Here is a 20,925-nt window from a genome sequence, read left to right as displayed (position 1 = left end):
AGGCCTGGTTGTGCCCTCAGGAGCTTTATGGCCTATTTAAAGGAGATACACATGTCAACAGATAGCTTACCTACAGGCATTCCTTCTGTGCCATCTCTAACCTGATTTTGGAAACCAGTATAATTCCGCTGAATGACTAGTGACTGGTCAATGATGCCAAGGTTCAAATGGAAGGGGAAAAAGGACAATGAGGTAAATCTTGGATGATAAGGCAATTTGGCTGTTGTCCCAATCCTTGGGACCATGATTATATCGAGCATCATTGTTAACGTGGTCTTGCCATTTACCAGACATTGCTAAATTTTTTGGCTGGGGCAAAAGTAATTGAGGTTTGCCGTTACTTTCAATTGCAAAAACTGCAATTTGTGCCAACCCAATAGATAATGAGTGTTAGTACTCATCCTATCAGTTGGGTAGATTAGTCACCTCATTCCCTTTTAAGCACCTCGATCAATTAGGTTGTCATAGAAAAATTTCAAGCGTTCCATGGGCGAGTGCTTTGGCTCTATCCCACTTAGTAAATAACAACAACAATATTAACCATTGCCACACCCACCCTTTATGCTTTAGGTTTCTCCCAGTGCTTTTATGTTCCACAACTTCTCCCTGTCTCTCCAGGCTTACACAGGCAAAGATATTCTGCTGGTCTCTTTCTCTGAAAATCTAAGGCAGGTGAACAGTCAGAGCCTTGGAGAATTGTAGGTTTGGGTAAAATTCGTACTTGCTTTTGGCAACCGGAGATGAAGACTCTTTGAAACTTCAGGTCCTTTACTTTGGAAGTTCTTCTATGTTACCATGAAGATAAAACTACTCATTTTAGCTCATTGCTAAGAGCTCATTGGCATTTTTATTTTTGTCAAATGAGTTATAGAAAACTATGCATTTTAAATCTATTTTAATAATTGATATTTATGGATTTGTTTGTGTCTATGTGCTTACAAGTTAGCACTTTGGATAGGCTGGTTTTCGGTAAAGCAATTCTTCACTACTGCTACATCTGCTTTGGGTTAATCTCACTTAAACTGAATTCCAAATAAATTTGAAGAGACTCAAAAAGGTTGAAAACAGTTATAGAAATTCCAAAAGAATAATATTTAAGATGGAACCTTAGGGCCTCCTAGGTTACTCAGACATCCTTACCACTTAGCTAATGGACTATTCAAACCTGAAGTGAGCCAGCCATACTTTGTACAAAGTTGTCTCTTGGTGATAGAAACCGGTATAAATATACAGGTGACTCCTATTCAATAATTGTGCTAGACTGGAAAGAGTATTTCCTCCCTAAGAGAGCTCCATAAGTCATTAGAAGATACTGCTGATGTTTTAAAGGAATACCATTTGCTATTGTCAAGGTCACTCTGAGAGGAATGCCTTTTCCGGTGACCAGCTTGGTAAGCCCAAATGGTATACCTACATAATTTATATATCATGACCTGGAGTGCTTGTTGAAACACATATTGCTATGTTATACTCTCAGAATGTCTGATTCTGTGAGTATGAGTTAGGGGCAGGCTTCAAATTTGAGATACATTGTATTAAACAAAGAGCGATGGAAAATGTGGCAAGTCTTATGGCCAACCCTCTGACACCTGCTTCTGATGATTGTCATTGTTCTGTACTACTCTTTGCGTCTATTTGTAACAGGATGCTAACATGTGAAAGTGACACGTTTTGTCTAAGTTTTCCCTTATTGTGCTCTTATTTGTGAGCCACAAAGCAATCAAAACTCAGAGAGATGAAGTTATTTAGCCAAGGTCACACAGTCAAGACTCAACTCACTTTTTTTTCTGACTCCCAAGCCCTATCTCTTACCACCACCTATCTCTGCACAGATTCCTTAAAAATCAACTGAGATGAGTGCAGAGCACTGATATAAACACTCATATCCAGTATTTTGAGCCTACATATGTTTAAGAAAATGAGATAGAATTAAAAATGATTCCATTTTTTCCTTTCTGAGCAAAAGTTACTCTTGTAGATTTCAAGGAAACTAGTGCAGTGCCTCAATTCAGAAAGGCTGAAGTTGTCTCCCCCACCGAAAATGAGAACTCAATTGAAAAATTATTGTCCTTTGGGCAGACACAATGAGTCTTACAGGCTATTTCCTGGTGCCCTGTCACAGGTTCATTCCCAAAACTTAAGTCTGAAAGATTTCTTTTCCCAACATATTTCCCAGTTTTAAGAGCATCCTAGAACAGGACCAGGTCAGCTCCAAGCTGGTTGCATGCAATCAATTTAATTCACATACAAATGAAAGTTAGCTGCTTCGGATTTCTTTTAATGGTTTCTCTAAGAGGTGAATTTGCTTTTAGCCACTCTTTTAGGCTTAATCTTTTTTCTCCCTTTATCGTGGTCTTTCTCTTACTCTGCTTCATCAATCTAACTTTTGTACTCTCCTCTACCCCCACACTTTTGGTTTTGTTTCTTTCTTGACTATAACCTGGTATGCTATCTCCATTGGAAATATGCAAGACTGCAGTATCTACAGTCTTTATACATTTCCCCATGTATCTTAATCTCTATTCTTTATCACAGTAGATACTGTAACAAACACCAGGTTAGTGTAAAATCGAAATCCCTGTGTGTATCTTTATCACTAACAAGCAGAGGGAAAATAATTGAATGTGGATGAAACTGGATTCGTAGACTTTGGTAAATAGCCAAAATATATTTTCTTCTCAGTTTATAAATAGGCTGATTGGAAGTCCCAGCCAAGGCTTCTACATGCACCTGACATGTTGCACTCTTCCTCAATCCTCCAAGCACACTGCAATGGTGGATAAATCCAGTACATTTGGAGAGATGACTCCATGCTGCAGCGGATGGTACAAACTTCCATGGCTGAGCTGCTTTATTTCATTATGTTCTCCTACCTATTCTAGAAGACCTTTGGATGGGCTCCAGATGTTCTATAAAAGGTGGCCCTTTTTTAAAGAAAAGCGCTTCATTCTCTTGTTGGCAGCACTTAATGAGTGTGTTCTCTGAAGATAGGAAAGCACCCTGCAGAGGATACATTTAACACAACACTATAATTTCCGCAATGCTCACTAAGTGTCTGACTTTACAACTGCCCCTTTGGCTTCTCAAGTGCCAGAGGCAGTAATGGGGTCAGTTAGAGAGCTTCCTGCAATGCTTGGGAATCCACTCTCTGAGACCAGTGGAGTTAAATATCAGGAGAAAATTCACCCTTGGTTTTTCTTTAATTCATTTAACCATTGCACTCGGCAAAATGCTATTTCCAATTTTGCGCTCTATTAAAACACTGCAGTTGATAATATCACTGTAATTTTTGCAGTTTCCCCCCGCCCCACCTCACCCATCCAACAAAGAAAGGAGATGGCTGAAAATGTATGTTAAGTGAAAACATAATATTATATCCTCTTTTACTTTTGCAAAGTGTGGTGAAACAGATTCATTAGTTTTGACTAAATACAAGGTTTTCATGAGGATTTTGGATAGGTGACATGACAATGCTGATACGTGTGCTCAAGACAATGGAGGTTAAAACTGTTTGGAAAATATATTTCTCTAATATATCTTGGGTGTTGGAAAGTTACAGAATAAATACACGGTAGATCTTTCTCAATATAAGAAAGGAATTTTCGAAGCAAGTACATCCTTTCATGAAACACCTTTTGTACCATGATGAACTAGTCCACAAAAGAAATTTTATTTTTTGGTTTAATAAGAGAAATTTATAATACTGATATGTCAATATGTTTTTCAATAAACTTTTCCCCAGATTTTCTTGAATTCTCTTCAGTGTGAGAATTATAATTATATGTCTTCCTCCCACTTGGAAAGTGGCACAAGGTGCTCATTTGCAGAGTTCTGCCGTTCAAGTCGCTAGAATAGAAATGTCATGACTCAGTTAACAATGCTTTATTATTCACATTGATCTTTTTTTATAGTGTTCTTTATCTCGAAAACATTGTAAATCAGATATCTACCTCCCACTCTTTTGTTCATTTGCAAATTTTTATTATTCTAGTTTAAGAAAGCAACGGTGTGTCAAGAGTCAGTGTGTACTGTTTATATCCTCCCTGCTTCAAAATCCTTTTCTCTGTAAAAGTGAAGATGCCAGAAGCATGCCTAATTCCAAGTTCTCTAAACACATTCACAAGAAACACTGTTTCCCTTCTAGATGAAAAGCAGTTTAGTGTTTCTTGAACACCCCCAAGATGAAACAATAAAGTAGAACGATAGTTTGGTGATAAGAACAAAAACACTTAAGATTTATGTCTTTTAAAAAAATGTCATTTGTCAGTTAAAGATACATGTTGGTGCCATTGTTGAAATAATGTTATAATGAGCTTTGTTTAGACAAACGTTGCTCGTGGAAAGAGTTCTGGCCTCTGAAGGCTTAAGAATTACGTTATCAAATCTTTGTTCCCTCACCATCTACCAAGTGGTCTTTTGATGATGCTTACGTCGTTAACAATGTAGACAGGATGAGAAATATTGCCTTAATTTTTCAATTCCTCTCTATATTGAAGAGTACGGTAGGCATTTTCCAGGATGGATTAATCAACATTCACTTAAAAAAAAATAAAAGACAACAGTGGATCACATCCCTCAGAAAACACATACAACATCCCCACCTAATAGAAAAAATTTGAAGGAGGACAGTAATCAGCATTTCCTTCACTCATTCGATAAACATTTATGAGTGTTCATAAAGTGCCAGGCAATATGATAGCTGCTGGTTGATATATAAATATGAGTAAGACCCGGCCTCTGCCTTCGGAATTTGCTCTTCGGTGTGTGAGAGGCACTCAGGTCATTTTAATAGCATGTGATGAGCCGTATAACAGAGGCACACACAGAGCTTTGTGGATGCAAAGCCCAGGAATTTCCTACTCTATTGGGTATAATATGCAGAAGGGTGTCTCAGTGAAATTTTCACTGGACCTTTAAAAATTAGTGTTCAAGGCTGGGCGCAGTGGCTCACGCCTGTAATCCCAGCACTTTGGGAGGCTGAGATATGTGGATTACCTGAGGTCAGGAGTTCGAGACCAGCCTTGCCAACATGGTGAAATCCTGTCTCTATTAAAAATACAAAAATTAGCCAGGCATGGTGGCAGGTGCCTGTAATCCCAGCTTCTCAGGAGGCTGAGGCAGGAGAATTGCTTGAGCCTGGGAGGCGGAGGTTGCAGTGAGCCGATATTGTGCCACTGCACTCCAGCCTGGGCAACAGAGTGAGACTCTGTCTTAAAAAAAAAAAATAGTGTGCAATTTCCAGGTGGCAATTAAAAGCAAGATATTCTGAAGAGAAGAAAAAGTTTGTAGAATATGGAAGTGTAAAAAAAATAGTGCTTAGCAGAGCGTGGTAAGAAGTGAGATGGGAAAAGAGAGAAGAGGGACTGGTGGGAATTCTGATGAAGCTTTTGATCTTTACCCATAGATTTTTTATCTGAGCCTATAGACAATGGAGAGGCACTGGAGCAGTGGCTCTTGATTGACAGGGGATGGACCTTGAAAAAATACACGCATCTTTTTCCTGGGAAAATACACCATATGCAGACATATGATATAGATTCCTTTGTTCCCCAGCACACAAATTATATCCAAGTTCCCTTAACTCCTGTGTAAGATACCTGAAATACAGGTTAAAGCAGGACTACAACAAGATCATATTTTTGTCTTAGAAATGCCATGATGGAGGATGAATTAGAAAGGAAATAGACTGGATTCTAGTTGTTCTTATCTCACTGTTCTTTTTTAAATTAATCTCTAAACCTATTATAGTCTCCTCCTTATACTATATTTTCCTGGACAACTGTGATAACAGTCTCTCTAGTTTGTTTTTGTTTTTTCCATACCACTTCTTCTTACTCAGGAGATGAGAATATGTCAAGAAAACAATGTGATTCAAAATATCAAGTGCTGCAAAGAAGGCAAGTATACTTTGGCAGGAAAAACAGACCACTGACTTTGGCAATATGGAGGTCACTGGAGACTTTTGCTAGAACAATTTCGATAGAGGGACAAGGCTAGAAGACAAAGTGAGTGTGCTGAATGAAGGAAACCAAAAATAAGAAAGTGGAGAGTTGAACATAGATTACTCTTTCAAAAGGTATTAGGTTTTTGCCATTGAAACCGCAATTACTTTTGCACCAACCTAATAATAACACTTAACTATTTCTACAGGCTTTTGAGATGCCAGATAGTGTTCTGAGGCTTTCAGTGATTAAGCTCTGATAATTCTCCCAATAACTCCATGGGATAAGCACTACTACCCTCCATGTTTTACAAATGAGGAGGCTGAAGCACAGAAAGGTAATACAAATTGTGAATTATAAATGCAGATAGTAGTAAGTGGCAGAGCTGGGATTTGAATACAGGAAGTCTGATTCCAGAAAAAAAGCATGAGCTTTTAACTACCATGGTGCACTACTTCTGCTAAAGCAAACTTAATAGGTAAATAGTATAACATTCATAGTAGGTATGATATAATAAATAATATTGATAATCTAGTAGTATAATAGTAATATAATAAGCAATATAAATAAGATCCAAAAGAGAATCTTAATGATATCAGATTGAATAGGTCACTACTACTGTTAAAATAACACGTACTAAATAGTTCAACATTTAGAAGTGAGGAAGGTGCTAAGAGTTGTCTTTACTATCCTTAATTTTTAGAGGTTTTGGTATCAAGAAAGGCATTTTAGAGCTAATATCCACTATACTATCTACTAAAACATTGCAAACATGCCAGGAAGCTGAAGAAAACACTATATTATATATTTTATGTTTCACTAGAATGGAAAATATTAACCAAAAAATCTTTTCTTTAATCAAAGTTTAATTTGACAAGTAACTCATCTTCAGGATAGCTTTTCTTTCCTGTCAGAAGGAATTGTTGTCTTATGACTGATGTTAGGCTGCCAAAAAAAAAATAATGCTTCACTGATAGAGATTCAGAAATAGACTCTGTATTTTAATATAGCACAGTTTTGGGAGAAGGACCCCTGGTATAATTTTTCTAAGTTCTTTGTTTGTTTGTTTTCTAATGTCTAGATTAAGTAAATGAAAGGAAAATATTTCAGAGTCAACTTACTGGATCCTGGTGAAACATTTAAGTTTTCTTACTTTTTTTTTTCAGTATGGAGCTAAATGTTAAAAATTGAAAACAAAATAACAGTTTTATATTTGATGAAGAAAAATGTATATATTCTTCTCATTAATTTTTTCATGGATCATTTATTTTTCTACTAACAACAGTCAAGTTTCATTTGCATTCTCCTTTTCTCTACCTATTAAGATGGATAGCTGGGTTATACCTCAAAATTCCTTAATTCCTTTAGCTAATGCTACCAAGTGTCTATTATGTGGCAGACTATGTAGTATGTGAGGAGAAACTCAGCTTAAAGGCGTAAGTTAGCTTTCAAATAGCTTCTAGTCCAAGAGCAGAGTCCAGTGAAGAAACACTGAGAATACCATGTAATAAATGCTACAACAGAGGCTAATGGGTTACCGATGCAGGGCACCACACTTAGCTTCTATAGCTAAGGAGGTCTTCCCAGGGAAGAGGAACCAGTAACTGAATTTTGAGGAAGAGTAGAAAGGATGTACCCTCTCTTTTATCAAAAGCATAATACTTTTTGTAAACTTTATCACAGTTTTTAGTTATCAGCATCTTACACATACAAGAAAAGAAAAGGTGTCAGAGGAGGAATGGTCAGGAAGCAGGAGAAAATTCCAGAGATAGCCGAGGAGGGTGAGTGTGTGAAAGAATTTAGTGGGCAACCATGTCAGTGCATATATTAGGAATATTCTGTATTCAGAATAATCCTTATTTGCATATGGTGGTATATCCAGTCCTTCAAATATGGCTAAAGAAGATCATTTTAATTACCCTCTCTTTAGCTCATAAAGACTTATATTGCTGACAGAGACTGGCTAGATGCTACATAGCAGAATTTGCTTCCTCTTTCTGGGCACACGGTTAAACTATATTTTTCTGGTTTTCTTGCGTCTCAGCAGGACATACAAATAGTTCTGGCTGAAGGGACGTGGGCAGAAATGATGTACCTCCCTTGCATGTTAGGCCTCTAAAATATATCATATGATTCTCCACGTTTTATTCTCTACTTATTGGCCAGCTGAAAACAGAAAATATGGTAGACAACTCTGAGGAGCCCCCTAAAAATGACAGAGCCACAAAATAGAAAAAGCCTGGATCCCTGAGTCACCACATGGTGGAAAGCAACCCAGGGATATCTATCTGCATTGAGATTTTGGTGGCCAAGAATTCACTTTTATTAAATTCAGATACTAAAGTTTGGGGGTCAATATTTGTAACAGCTACTGTCAATCAGCCTAGCTAATAATATGTTAATTTGGGATACAACTTATATGTGAATTCATCAAGAATATTTTGGGGTATTATGGAATTATAATGATACAAATATTTAATATTTATTGAATTCTAAGATTTGTACAAAGTATAATATATTATTATCTAATTTTATCATATTAAAAATGCTATGTCTTAGATGCTATTCTTGCCATACCCATTAAAATGGTTAAGAAATTGAGCTCAGGGATTTGGAAATATTTACTTAAGATTATAGAATTAAAAATGGTCAGGCCAAAATTGGAATCCATGCTATCAGACACAAGAGCCATCCATTTAACAGCACATTGTCTCTTACTGGTAGATACCATAATTTACATTGGACAACGAATGCCCTTTTAAGAAAGTAAACATAGTTTAACACCACGCAATGCAGTTCCCTTCATTCTGTAGACAAACATAGGAGATTCATTTCACTGCAATGAAATTTCACTGCACAGCAACAGAAATTTTTTTCACCAGGATATCCTTTCATAAAAATCTGTATATATTTGTGGGCTGGTGTCAGACGCTTATTTTTTGACCACTAGAACTTTTACTTGGTTCTCAAAACCTCTATGAAATTATTGTTACATTAGACAAATTCTAGATGAATCATATATATATAGTTTTTCAATATATATATATACAGTTTTTCAATCCTAGCCAAATAGATGTTTGAATAATGGAACTCTCTCTTGAAATTACTGGCAGAAGTTGTCTACGTATTGTTTATTATTTAATAACTGGTTTCAGTTATTAAATAATAAACAACAGTTATTTTTTAATTTCAATAATATTTAAATTAAATATTTAATATTTAAATATTTAATAACTGGTTTCAGTTATTAAATAATAAACAACAGTTATTTCAGTTATTTTTTAACAACAACAAAAAAACTTGAGCTGCTATGACAACAAATGGTAATTTGATAATCAATTCAAGGTTTCTTTGGTGGATTCCTCTGTAAGTGGTGGTTTCTCTGTGGAAGAATTCATCTCATGCCTTCACCCTCCTTGAATTTTAAAGGCAGTGCTTCATGATGAGACCAAGGTCCAAATACGTCTTCAAATCTAAGGATGTTCATGCCCACGCCACACCTGCTGTGTTACTATCTTCCTCCCAAGTCAGAAAAGAGAATCTTAACAAACACAGCTCTGTTGAAAAGGCAAACTTCCACTTTTCAATTTGGATGAACAGACCACAACCTGAGCCCATTTTGCAGTGATTCCCTGCTCCAGGATGGTGCCCTGACCCTCCACAGCCTAGCAGCCCTAGAACACCGTGCCTTACCATTGCTCTGCGTTTGCAACAAATACTTTTCTACCATTCCTGACATAACAGCTCTATTGTTATCAATTGTAAATGTATTAAAAACACACAAGGGCATTTTCGTACATGTACGTGAAAAATATTATTGCCTGACAGGCTGCAATCAGCAAGTGCAAAGAGGTTTTACTGAAGCAAACAGCAGTGGCAAACAGCTAGCCATGCACAAGGAAGGGAATTTTTCCTTTAACATTGGCGGCACACGTTCTCTTAAGACGACGCTCCTGCCCCTGCCTTTTCCACACCCAGAGGACCTGCTAGACAAGCAGCCCGCCATCTCTCTCTGGGATCAAGCTGTCAACGCAAACTTGCGTTTTTTCTCTTTTTCTGAGCTAAGCTCTACCCCCAGAGCTCCCGACGCCTTCCTGAGTGAAAGCTCTAAAAGATCTCCCTTCTAAATTGCATCACACGTGCCGCCGTACTCTTCAAACTGACATAACAAAAGAGCCAAATTCCAAAATTCTGGTCTGAGTGACTTGTTAGTTGTGCTGGATGATTACCCCTTAATGGGCCTGGAGAACAGGCTGGGGTGTCCTTCCCTGGTTAGTTACCAATTAAGGCTGATTTTGTTAATCAGGGAAACACATGCTAAGGAGAGAGAGAGAAGGGAAGAAAGAGACACACACACAGAGAAACAAAGATACAAGGAGAGAAGAAAGGGGACAAAAGGAAGTCCCACTACTGCCCCCTTGCCCCTACTAATTAGGTGGCAATGAAATTACTTGGACCAGGAGTCACAAAAATAAATTTCTCACCTGGAAGCTACTAAACAGGCCTGCTGTGATGTGTGCATGTGTGTGTGTGCATGTGTGTCTGTTTTTCCCTTCCAGAGCTGATGCTACACCAAATAACAGTCGTGTATTCTTGACAGTTGTTTAGTGTTGGGAGCCCCCAAAGCGTTGTTGTCTGCTCCTTCCACCCTTCTTCCCCTTAGCCCTTAATAAGTATATTCAACTGCTGAGGGTCACTTTGTTATTCTGACTTAATGAACTGGGAGATGTGCTTTCCAAGTGCTGAGGCTGACACGGTGACACTGGCAGCGTGATGTTTTCACCTCGAGGTGCCCCAACCATACACTCGACACACTTGGAAGAATAAATATTGATCTGCTCCGTGAGGATGTGCACCATGTGAAATGTTAATGCTTTTAAACAGCTTTGGACACACCATGTAGCTATTATTACTACTGTTATTATAAGGTAGAGAATCTCAGCAAGTGTGTCATCTTCAACCTTTATCCTCATGATCAGTGCACATGTGTCGAATGCCCACAATATTCACACCTCCACTCATGTGGCTGGACACAATGATGATGTTCCTTTTTTTTTTTTTTTTTTTTTTTTTTTGAGACAGAGTCTCACTCTGTCACCAGGCTGGAGTGCAGTGGTGATCTTGGCTCACTGCAATCTCCGACTCCCGGGTTCAAGCGATTCTCCTGCCTCAGTCTCCTGAGCAGCTGGGATTACAGGTGCCCGCCACCACGCCTGGCTATTTTTTGTATTTTTGATGGAGACAGGGTTTCACTGTGTTGGCCAGGATGGTCTCAATCTCCTGAGCTCGTGATCCGCCGCCTCAGCCTCCCAAGGTGCTTAGGATGAAGATGTCAATCCTGAAACCCCCCAACAAGAGAGGTAATTATTCACAATAATAATGTAAATATGTATTGTTTTTACCAATAATAAATGTTTGTTCCCTCACAGGGACTGACTTCTTACTGGGTTGGTGATTTTCTGCTTGTCTTCCCAGGGTGATTCTCTCCTTTATACAGAAAGAAGGAAAAAAATCTTGCCATTTCTAAAATCATAAGTGCCTATGAAAGTTTGAAGCCCTATGCTAGGCATGGGGGTTCACACCAGTAATCCCAGCACTTTGGAAGGCCAAGGGAGGCAGATCGCTTGAGGCCAGAAGTTCAAGACCAGCCTGGTTAACATGGTGAAAAACAGTCTCTACTGAAAATACAAAAATTAGCCGGACATGGTGGCATGCGCCTGTGGTCTCAGCTAATTGGGCAGCTGAGGCACAAGAATTGCTTAAACCTGTGAGGCAGAGTTTGCAGTGAGCCAAGATCGTGCCACTGCATTCCAGCCTGGGCAAGAGAGTCTCAGAGTTTGGGTGCTAAAAGTGAGGTCTCCCAAAACCCTGGTGTAGGAAAGAGTCATAGTTAAACTGCTCTGCAAAAGATATAAGCTGAAATCTGTGGAGTAGGTGGCACTGGTGATGCTTGAGGGAGATAGGAGTGCAGCAAGATGACAGGAGCAAGATTTCAGTGTGGAATAATGGCCAGTGACAGTAAGCAAGTGACACAGTTCACAGTACAGATATCTAATATCTCATTTTAAGTCACTTACCAGCTGGCATTTTGATGATAAAGCTTCCCTTTTCATTGTTTGCTGTTGAAACCCTTTTTATAGATTTAAGATATATTACATACAATAATTGACAAGTCTTTAAAGCATAACATTTGATGACTTTTGACATATGTGTGCACCATGATGCCATCCTCACAATCAAAACAACAAACATTTCCATCATACCCTCTGCCAGAGTTTCCCCATGTCCTTTGTAATCCATCCATCCCTCCACTTCCTTCAGTAGGCAACCTCCGACCCATTCCTCTTACTACAGATTGACTCAACTTCTAAAATTTCATGTAAACTGAATCACTCAGTTTATACCTTTTTTTGGTCAAGATTTCACACAGCATAATTATTTTGAAAGTTATTCAGATTGTTGCATATCTAAACAATTTTTTTAGCTGAGTAATATTTAGTTGCATGAATATACCTTAATTCAGTTTATCTATCCACCCAATTGAAGGATATTTGTATTGTTTTCAGTTGTTGGCTGTTACAAATAAAGGTGCTATGAAAATTCCTGTGCACGTTTTTGTGTGCATATTTCTCTTGGCTAAAACCCTAGGAGTAAAATGCTGAGTCATCTGATAGTTGGGTGCCTTGCCCATTGTTTTCTCATTATTGACAAACTTTGTTAAAATTCTGATACACACATTAAGAATAAAAAGACTGGAGTCATATCTAATGAGACCCAGAAATATCTGAGTGGGATGTGGACAAGTACAATGAATGACTTGGGATTGGGTATGAGACAATTCCACTTTTCAAGTATTCTAGACACTTAAAGAGAGGGCTGGGTTGACACCTAAAAAATACTTTTGTTTATTTATTAAGCTATTTATTCAACTTATGTTTATTGAACATCTACTATATGCTAGACACTCTGATGAGGTTTGGGGATAAAAAGTAAACAGTACTGATAAAATTTCAGTGCTAGGCTAGGCACAGTGGCTCATGCCTGTAATCGTAGCCTTTGGGAAGCTGAGGTAGGTGGATTTCTTGAGCCCCGGAGTTTGAGACCAGCCTGGGCAACATAACAAAACCCCATCCCTACAAAAAATAGAAAAATCAGCCAGGCATGTTGGCATGCACCTGTAGTCCCAGCTACTTGGGAGGCTGAGTGGGAGGATCACTTGAGCTTGGGAAGTCGAGGCTGCAGTGAGCCATGACTATGCCACTGTACTCTAGCCTGGGTGACAAAGTGAGACCCTGGCTAAAAAAAAAATAAAAAAAATAAAAATAAAAAAAATAAAAAGTTTCTGGTGCTTAAGAGAGATATGGTCACAAGTAATGGACACAAATACATCTACTTTGCAGCAATTTGAACTCTTTGTGATCTACTCACAGACCAACTTTTCTATTTCATCCCTCACTTCTTCCTTGCTTCCTTTGTTTCAAGCAAATTAATTTTTTAATTGGTGCTGCTTACGTTGTCATCACATGGAATGCCTCCTCTTCTTCTCACTTATCAAATCTTGCCTGTCACTTTTGAAACGCTGCCTTGGACATCTTCAGCCTGAAGAAACCTCACGGTTTCCTGATTTATTTGGTCTGGAGTGCAGTCTGGGCATCAAAATTTTTAGCAACTGTGAAGATGATTCTAGTGTGTAGCCAGGCTTGAGAACCTCTGTCCCAAAGAGATTTTTATCAGCACAGTTTCCTATGATTGCACTTTGCTGCAGAATGTCTTTGTTCCTTTACATTTTTTTCCAACCTCTGTTGGAGAAGAAGGGGCCCTCTGTCTTTTAAAGGTGAACCTTTGCATGAGGGGTTTACATCCCTATCTCTGTTACCATCCACAAAAGATGTGTCTTCATCAACCGTCATCCTCTTTCCTTCCATGTTCAGTCTTACTCTACTGACTGCTTCCTCCCTCTTGATGCATGCTTAGGTGTACCAGAGCCTATAAATCCTTTGTGCACTATTTTTTCCATCGTCAAATTCCTCCAGGTAGTCCTTAATACGTACTATTTCATCACCCACTCACTCCTTAATCCCTCACAATTGGCTTCCGTCTCCCCGCAAATTAAACTGACCTTTCGAAGCTCATGCGATAATACATGCCAGGTGCTTAATAAATAATTGCTGAATGAATGTTAAACGCACGAATACATGGCTCTAATCACCAAATCAATGATCTTTAATCAGTTTCAATCCTTGACACTTGGTCAGTCAGGCTCATGGCTCTGTCCTTGTCTTCTTTAATGTAGAATCCTGGTTTTTCTCCTATTTTAGAGGTTTCTCTATGACCCGTTTGCTGGCCACTCTTGAATATGTTAGTTTGCACAATGTGTAAGGGTTCTGGTGGCAGACAAAGCTGGCATTCAAATCAGGCCATTGATAATTTATTGCTGTATGACTTAGGACAAATTGTCCCTCGTCACTAAGCTTCATTTTTTTATCCATAGAAAAGAAATAATTATAGCATTGTTTCAAAGGTTGATGTGCTACTTAAATGCCATAGCAAAGACAATGCATGTTCATTAAATGTTCATAGTAGTGGTTCAATGGACGTAAGCTTCCTATGGGCAGTCACCATGCCATTTTTCCCACCATCACGATTCTGTCTTCAAAACCTGCACAGGATTTGTCACAAGGTGCTTGAAAAATATTAGCGGCGAATGAATGAGCAAATGCATTATTCTACTTCTCTTAATGAATAATCTTTCCCAAGACCTTGGCTTTAGCTCTCTTCACTCTTTCCCTTGCTAACCTAACTTACTCTCTAATGATCTGTTGACCTTATTCATTCTTCAACTATCTCCTCTGCATAGGTGACTGCTAAATCCAAACTAAAATTGACTTGGCCCCTTGTGATCTACAGATTCAGATGTGTTGTCTTTTAGACACTTCCCAAAAGAACTTTCCCAGAGACATCACTTTGAGACCTTAAACTCCCTACACTTAAAGAATGATGATCTCCCCTTAATCCGTATTATTCACTCATATATATTCACTTATTGTATATTTTATGTATTTTATTATACATGTATGTTTGGAATGGCCTCTAAAGAGTTCTACCTGCCTATTTGTTTATTATCCTTAAGATATTCCCACTTGCAACACATTCTTCTTACTAATGTGTAAACCTTAATGTATTAGCAACCTCCACATTGACAACCAAAAATAATTATAATATTAATTTTTTAAAGTCCACACTCCTTTTGGGGCTTGTAAATTGACTCTCATTTTACTAGAAAACTTTTTTTTTTTCTGAGACAGGGTCTCACTCTGTCACCCAGGCTGGAGTGCAGTGGCACAATCATGGCTCACTGCAGTCTCAACCTCCCAGGTTGAAGCAATCCTCCTGCCTCAGTCTCCTGAGTAGCTGGGACCACAGGCGCATGCCACCATGCCTGGCTAATTAAAATTTTTTTGTAGGAATGGGGTCTTGGTATGTTGCCACGGCTGGTCTCAAAGTCCTGGCCTCAAGTGATCCTCCCTGCTCAGCCTCCCAAGGTGTTAGGATTTCAGGTAACAGCCACCACGCCTAGCAGAAAACTTTTATTTGTGTAAAAAATATTTCTTTATTAAGCAAGTAACATGTAGGTAAGTTTCTATCGTGAAAAATCATAGCTTAAGCAACACAGATGTGTCAACGTCAAGGCAACATCTCCACTTCATTACTGCAGCTTGCCCCATTCTCACTGCTCTTTGACAAATTTATTTGGTTCCTGTTGTCAGTTTGGGATAAAGCTTTTCCAGATCTTTTGCATACATTCACAAACATTTGCATATCTGATTTTTACTTAATGTAAATGGGGCCAAGCTGTATTTATTAATAGGAAGCTATATTTTTCCCCTTTGTTAGTATGTCCTGGAGGTGTGCTCCTTTAGATCTTCCTCAACCTAAAGAATTACTGCATCATATTCTCCAGTGTGGACACACCACAATATGGACAGACCTCTATTAATAAATGCTTAAACACTACCTTGCTATGTTTGTTTCCCATCCCTCTCATATGTGTGATCTTTTAACCAAATAAAAAAGCACGTTTCAAACTTTTCTATCTTGACCTCTTTGTGCATGCCGTTCTTTTCCTATTCCTTTCAGTGAAACTTCTACTTATCCTCCAAAACTCAGCTCAGATGTTAGCTCCACGTGCTGTCCATCGTGCTATGCTAAAAGTGATGTCTTACACCTCTTACTCTTCTTCCTCAATCATTCAAGGACAGACACTAAGGTTTTTATACTCCCACAGAGCTAAACCTAGTGTCCTACATATAGTAAACTTGGAATTCATGTATGGCCTAAATAGGGAAATGATTGTTCACCTTTTGTTGTCTAACATGTATACACACACAGATTATAAGCACCTCTAAGGTGAAACATACCTCAATGAGCTTTGAATAATGTGCATGTGTTATGATTTGTATGCTGGTGCCATGGCAGCCATATTGTGGGCATGGACAAAGGCGGAGTATTTTTCCTTAAATATTGCACCGAAAGTGTCCCTTAGTCACTATAGGAAGCTACCACAAAGAAAGGAGGATGAACTTACCAGGATCTCCAAGAGGATTTAGAATTGAGGTGGATAATCCTGAAAGAGAAGGGAAAAGAAACTAATTGAGTGGTATCTTTTTTTTTTTTTTTTTTTTTTTTTGCCTGTCCAGGATCCCTTTTTCAGGAAAGAGAACTGTACTTTACAGTGAAGAACCTATTCCTTATACCTTGAGTGGAAATGGCTTGCCCTCTCCTGCTCCTCACAGAGACATATGATAGCCAGAGTCCTCTATCTCCTAGCCACAGCAGCTGGTTCTAAGATGGTTATGAGACTCGCATAGCACCAATCCAGGTGTTCCCTGACACTTGAAATTAGCATACTGGGAGTAACAGTTCTCTCCTTCTATGTAAGGTGTAAACACTATTTGGGCTTTGGATTGACAGAAGCCATTTTTCTGCCATGTGTAAAAAGTCTATCTGAGCCTGGGCATCGTGGCTCACACCTGTAATTCCAACATTTTGGGGAGGCTGAGGCAAGAGGATCATTTGAGCCCAGGAGTTCAAGACTAGCCTGGCAACATGTAGAAATCCCATCTCTACAAAATAAATAAATAAATAAATAGCCAGGTATGGTGATGCATGCCTGTGGTCACAGCTACTTGGAAAGCAGATGTAGGAGATCTATTAAGCCTGGGTGGTGAAGGCTGCAATGAGGCATGATCACACCACTGCATTCCAGCCTGGATGAGAGTGAGAACTTGTCTCAAAAAAGAAAAAGAAAAAGTCTGTCTGAGAATAAATCCCCAAAAGGGGGCCAAGTAAAGAAAGTAAAGGCAGGGCACTTTAGCCACAGGGACAAATTCCAAATGTATTGTTTGGGTCCCCATATTTAGTTGCTCCTGAAGCTTGTCTCCATCTGGACATCCTAGATAATGTGAGTCTACAAATTCCCTCTTTATCTAAACTGGTTAGGTTTCTATGACCTGTAATGGAAAGAGACTCACAGAATTGCATAGGAGGTTTAATTAATTTTATATATTTCTTCTGACTCTATTTTCTTCCCATCTCTTTTTGGAGGATGCATGCTGATTAAATTCTCTAAATCTAATTGTTTAATCTCTGCTTTCTAACTCCTAAAATATTCACAGAGTGGAAATGTTTAATTTTGTGAAGGTATGCCAAAAATGATCTACAAAAATGGCTTAAAATTGGAGGCTGAATCTTATGCTAAAATGAATGGAAAGGAATAAAGAAACTGAGATGTGGTTTCTGCTGAACTGGTCTTTCGTCAGTTCTATTCAATTTGCAATAGTGAAAAGTGGGGCTAGGAATTTGCATATGTTATGTTGAGTACCTACTCAGTTCAACTATGTCATGAAATTTACCTGTATCTTGTAGATATTGTTATCTTGATTTAAAAGATTGTTTTAAAAAGTCAAATGATTTTCAGAGTTTCATTCTTGTCCAAGGTCCAAGTCTTACCCTAGCTGTTAGGTATAGAAATGCAAGGTTAGACCCCAGCTGTCTGAGTTCTCAATGCTTCTCCACCATTCAGGATGTTATGCAATTAGGTTGGATATTGACTCTGTTCCCAAAGAGAACATTTCCAACTTTAGTCAACTGTCTTGAAGTTCATGGTTTGATCATTATTGTTTTGGAGGAAAACAAAGCCAATCACTTTCTAGGGAGTACATTACTATCAAGAGAGTATAAAATTTGAATTTAGAGACACGTAAATTCTAGTTTCATTTTCACTAAAGAGCTCTGTGATTCTGAAGCTTAACATTTCTAGACCTCAGTTTCCTCTTTGGTCAAACAAAGGGAATGAGGGCCGCTCTTCTCTCAAGTCTATTTCATCATTTCTCTCCTGGTAAGTGCTTCCCCAGAGCCCTGTATTTTTCCTGTAGGAGATCATATCGCCCTATGTTATGATTATATGCTAAATACAGTGACGTCTCGTTCAACTCAGTATTTCCCAATAGTCAGTCCAGTGTCTGGCAGATAGATCATCAATGAATATTTGTTGAATAAATAAATGAGACAATGAAGTCTGTTTACTCTTGTGGACAAAATATTACTTTTTGTGTGTGTGTATTCTGTTTCTTTCACTGATCAAAGGAGTAAGCTTTGAAATTGAAGAAAATACCTAATTTTCTAATTTTGCTGATGAGAAGTAAAAATAGGTTAATGATAGTTTTGAGTGCTTCAGTGTTCAATACATCAGTATGGATTTTACACAGGACATTTCTTTAACTAGAAGCTCAAGATAAGCAAGGAGTTAATGTAAGTTTTTAAAATAAGAGATGTATTTTAAAGTGTAAAATGGTCATTTTGGATAACCATTGTAATTCAACTTTTAAGGCTTGGTAACAGAGCCATTCTGGTGAACTTTCTATGTGAACAAAGTTTCCTTAATCAGCTTTTCCTATATTATTTCATCTTGGGGAAAAAAAACAGTAGCTAAGCCAGAAACAAGCAAAATAACAAAAAAAAAAAAGAAAAAAAAAGTCTGTGACCAAAGCGACAGAATTACTTTTTTTTTTTTTTTTTTTTTAATCTCTCCACTTGTGTTTGTGAAGGAGAAGTGAGCTATGTGGTTTTTTGTCTTTGTTTAGACATTGGACAATAAAAATCATAAGAACATATATTTTTGACATACTATTTTTTGGTGTTCTTTGGAATTTGGACCCTAATTAAAAAATATGTGTTTCCTAGCCCTTCTTACTGTGAAAATCCTTGGCAATATAAACAGATGCACTGGTTGGCTTTTAATTCTGACACCAGACTGTCTGAAATAATAGCTCTAAGAAAGTGTGAATTCTTTCATTCCTCCAGCGTCAATTATAAGTACTTAATTTGTTCATCTTCCTATTGCTGACTATAGTACCAATCTGGTTTATTTTTCACCTGGCTAAACGTGGTGCATTTCAGAAACCCCTAGTTTATTCTGCACAAGAAGACAGAAACAAGCCACAAGTTTGAGTTATTTTCATACCCCCGGGGCACATCACTGTAATTTAATAATTAAGATATTAAGTGGTGTTCTGAAAATTTCAATGATATAGGCCCATAAAATGACAGAATTAGGACACTTGATAAGCAGTTTGAAAACACTGAATATTTCTCATAAAAGTTGATTCATCATTTGATAAATGAGCCAAGTTAATAGCTTACTAGCTCATCTTGGCCTTTCACAGTCAAGCATATTCATTTTTTTGTGTCTACCATTTTTTACAACTTGTAACCAATTTGCTGTCACAGTGTTTTTAGCCTGTGATGTGACTGCGGTAACACTGACTTCTGTACATGGATGGGGTACCATAAATGACATACAGGCCGAAAAATTTATCAGTTCCTGGGAGTTGAGATATTTTGGAAGAATTGCTAGAACGGATCTTCATAAAGATCATCATATTCCTACTTTAAAACTTCACTCTTTAGAGGTGTGTCTTTGTATACTAGAGGCAAACATAAAATCAAAGGAAGGCAAATTATTGCTGGAACTCATGATAAACATAATGAAGAATGCGCTATGCTTCTCCAATTGTTTTCTTTGAAAGTCTATCTTTGTATGTGCATTTATATTTTGAGATGTTTTCACCAGTCATTTTGGTGACTAACACTAAAAAAGTTTATATCTCATTTGTAAATATGATGAAAAGAATTATTAGGGCTAAAACATAATGGGATATATGGTAGGAATTGTTAAGCCCTTTATTTTTATTATCACACTTGAATCCTCATAACATTGCTAAAGGTATTCTTGTTAGTATTTTTCTCATTTTGGAGGTAAGGAAGTTGAAATTTAATGATACTCAGTACCTGACCCAAGTTCACAGAGTCAGAAAGTGGTGGAAGCGAAGACTTTAACCAAGTAGGGCCAGAGTGTTCAATCATGTCCTACTGTTCCTAAACATTGCTGCTACTAAGGCACCTAATGCCTTACACACATGAGTCCATTTAATCCTTCTTAAAAAACATTAATGTTGAAAATACTATACCTATTTTACAAATGGAGAAACTGAAACTCTGATGAAGTAATTTGCTCAAGCTCACACAGTGTGTAAGTAGTAGAGATGGGCTTAGAACAAAGGTTTGCCTGATTCCAATAACCTGTGCTCAAAAGTTTCATTCCAAACCGTATAATAACATTTGTTTAGGCCCTTAGAGTTTATTATCTAATCCTAGTAGGTGGCACCAACATAGTTCTTCTGTGTGCAATGGCTGACTACACTATCTTTGATGCCAGAAAGACTAGAGACAATTTCCTCGTAAGGGTAAGGGCCAATGATGTGTACTGCTATCGTGACATATGTGTAATAGGGATGAAAAGGAGTCTTGGAGGATATGTATTTCTACTGGTAAAAGCAGAGGCTGGGGATTGGGCTTCTGGAGTATCGTTCCAACATTTTTTTATATGACACATCATTTCATTCATATGCCTCCGATTAATCTC

General features: G+C 38.0%; 1 protein-coding gene across 2 annotated transcripts in view; it reads right to left on the bottom strand.

The window, feature by feature from the left end:
• Positions 1-20,925, bottom strand: part of MDFIC2 (MyoD family inhibitor domain containing 2) — a 123,307-nt gene that overhangs the window by 26,597 nt on the left and 75,785 nt on the right. Inside the window, exon 3 of one of the 2 annotated variants that reach the window (XM_030801867.1) lies at positions 16,528-16,566. The exons of the other annotated variant lie outside the window; for it this stretch is intronic. Within the exon in view, the coding sequence (XP_030657727.1) occupies positions 16,528-16,566 (39 nt within the window). The remainder of the gene's footprint in view (positions 1-16,527; positions 16,567-20,925) is intronic. 2 annotated transcript variants of the gene reach the window in all.

The sequence above is a fragment of the Nomascus leucogenys genome, chromosome 21, assembly GCF_006542625.1.
Source record: "Nomascus leucogenys isolate Asia chromosome 21, Asia_NLE_v1, whole genome shotgun sequence".
NCBI lineage: Eukaryota > Metazoa > Chordata > Mammalia > Primates > Hylobatidae > Nomascus > Nomascus leucogenys.
This window is presented reverse-complemented; position numbering and strand designations above follow the sequence as displayed.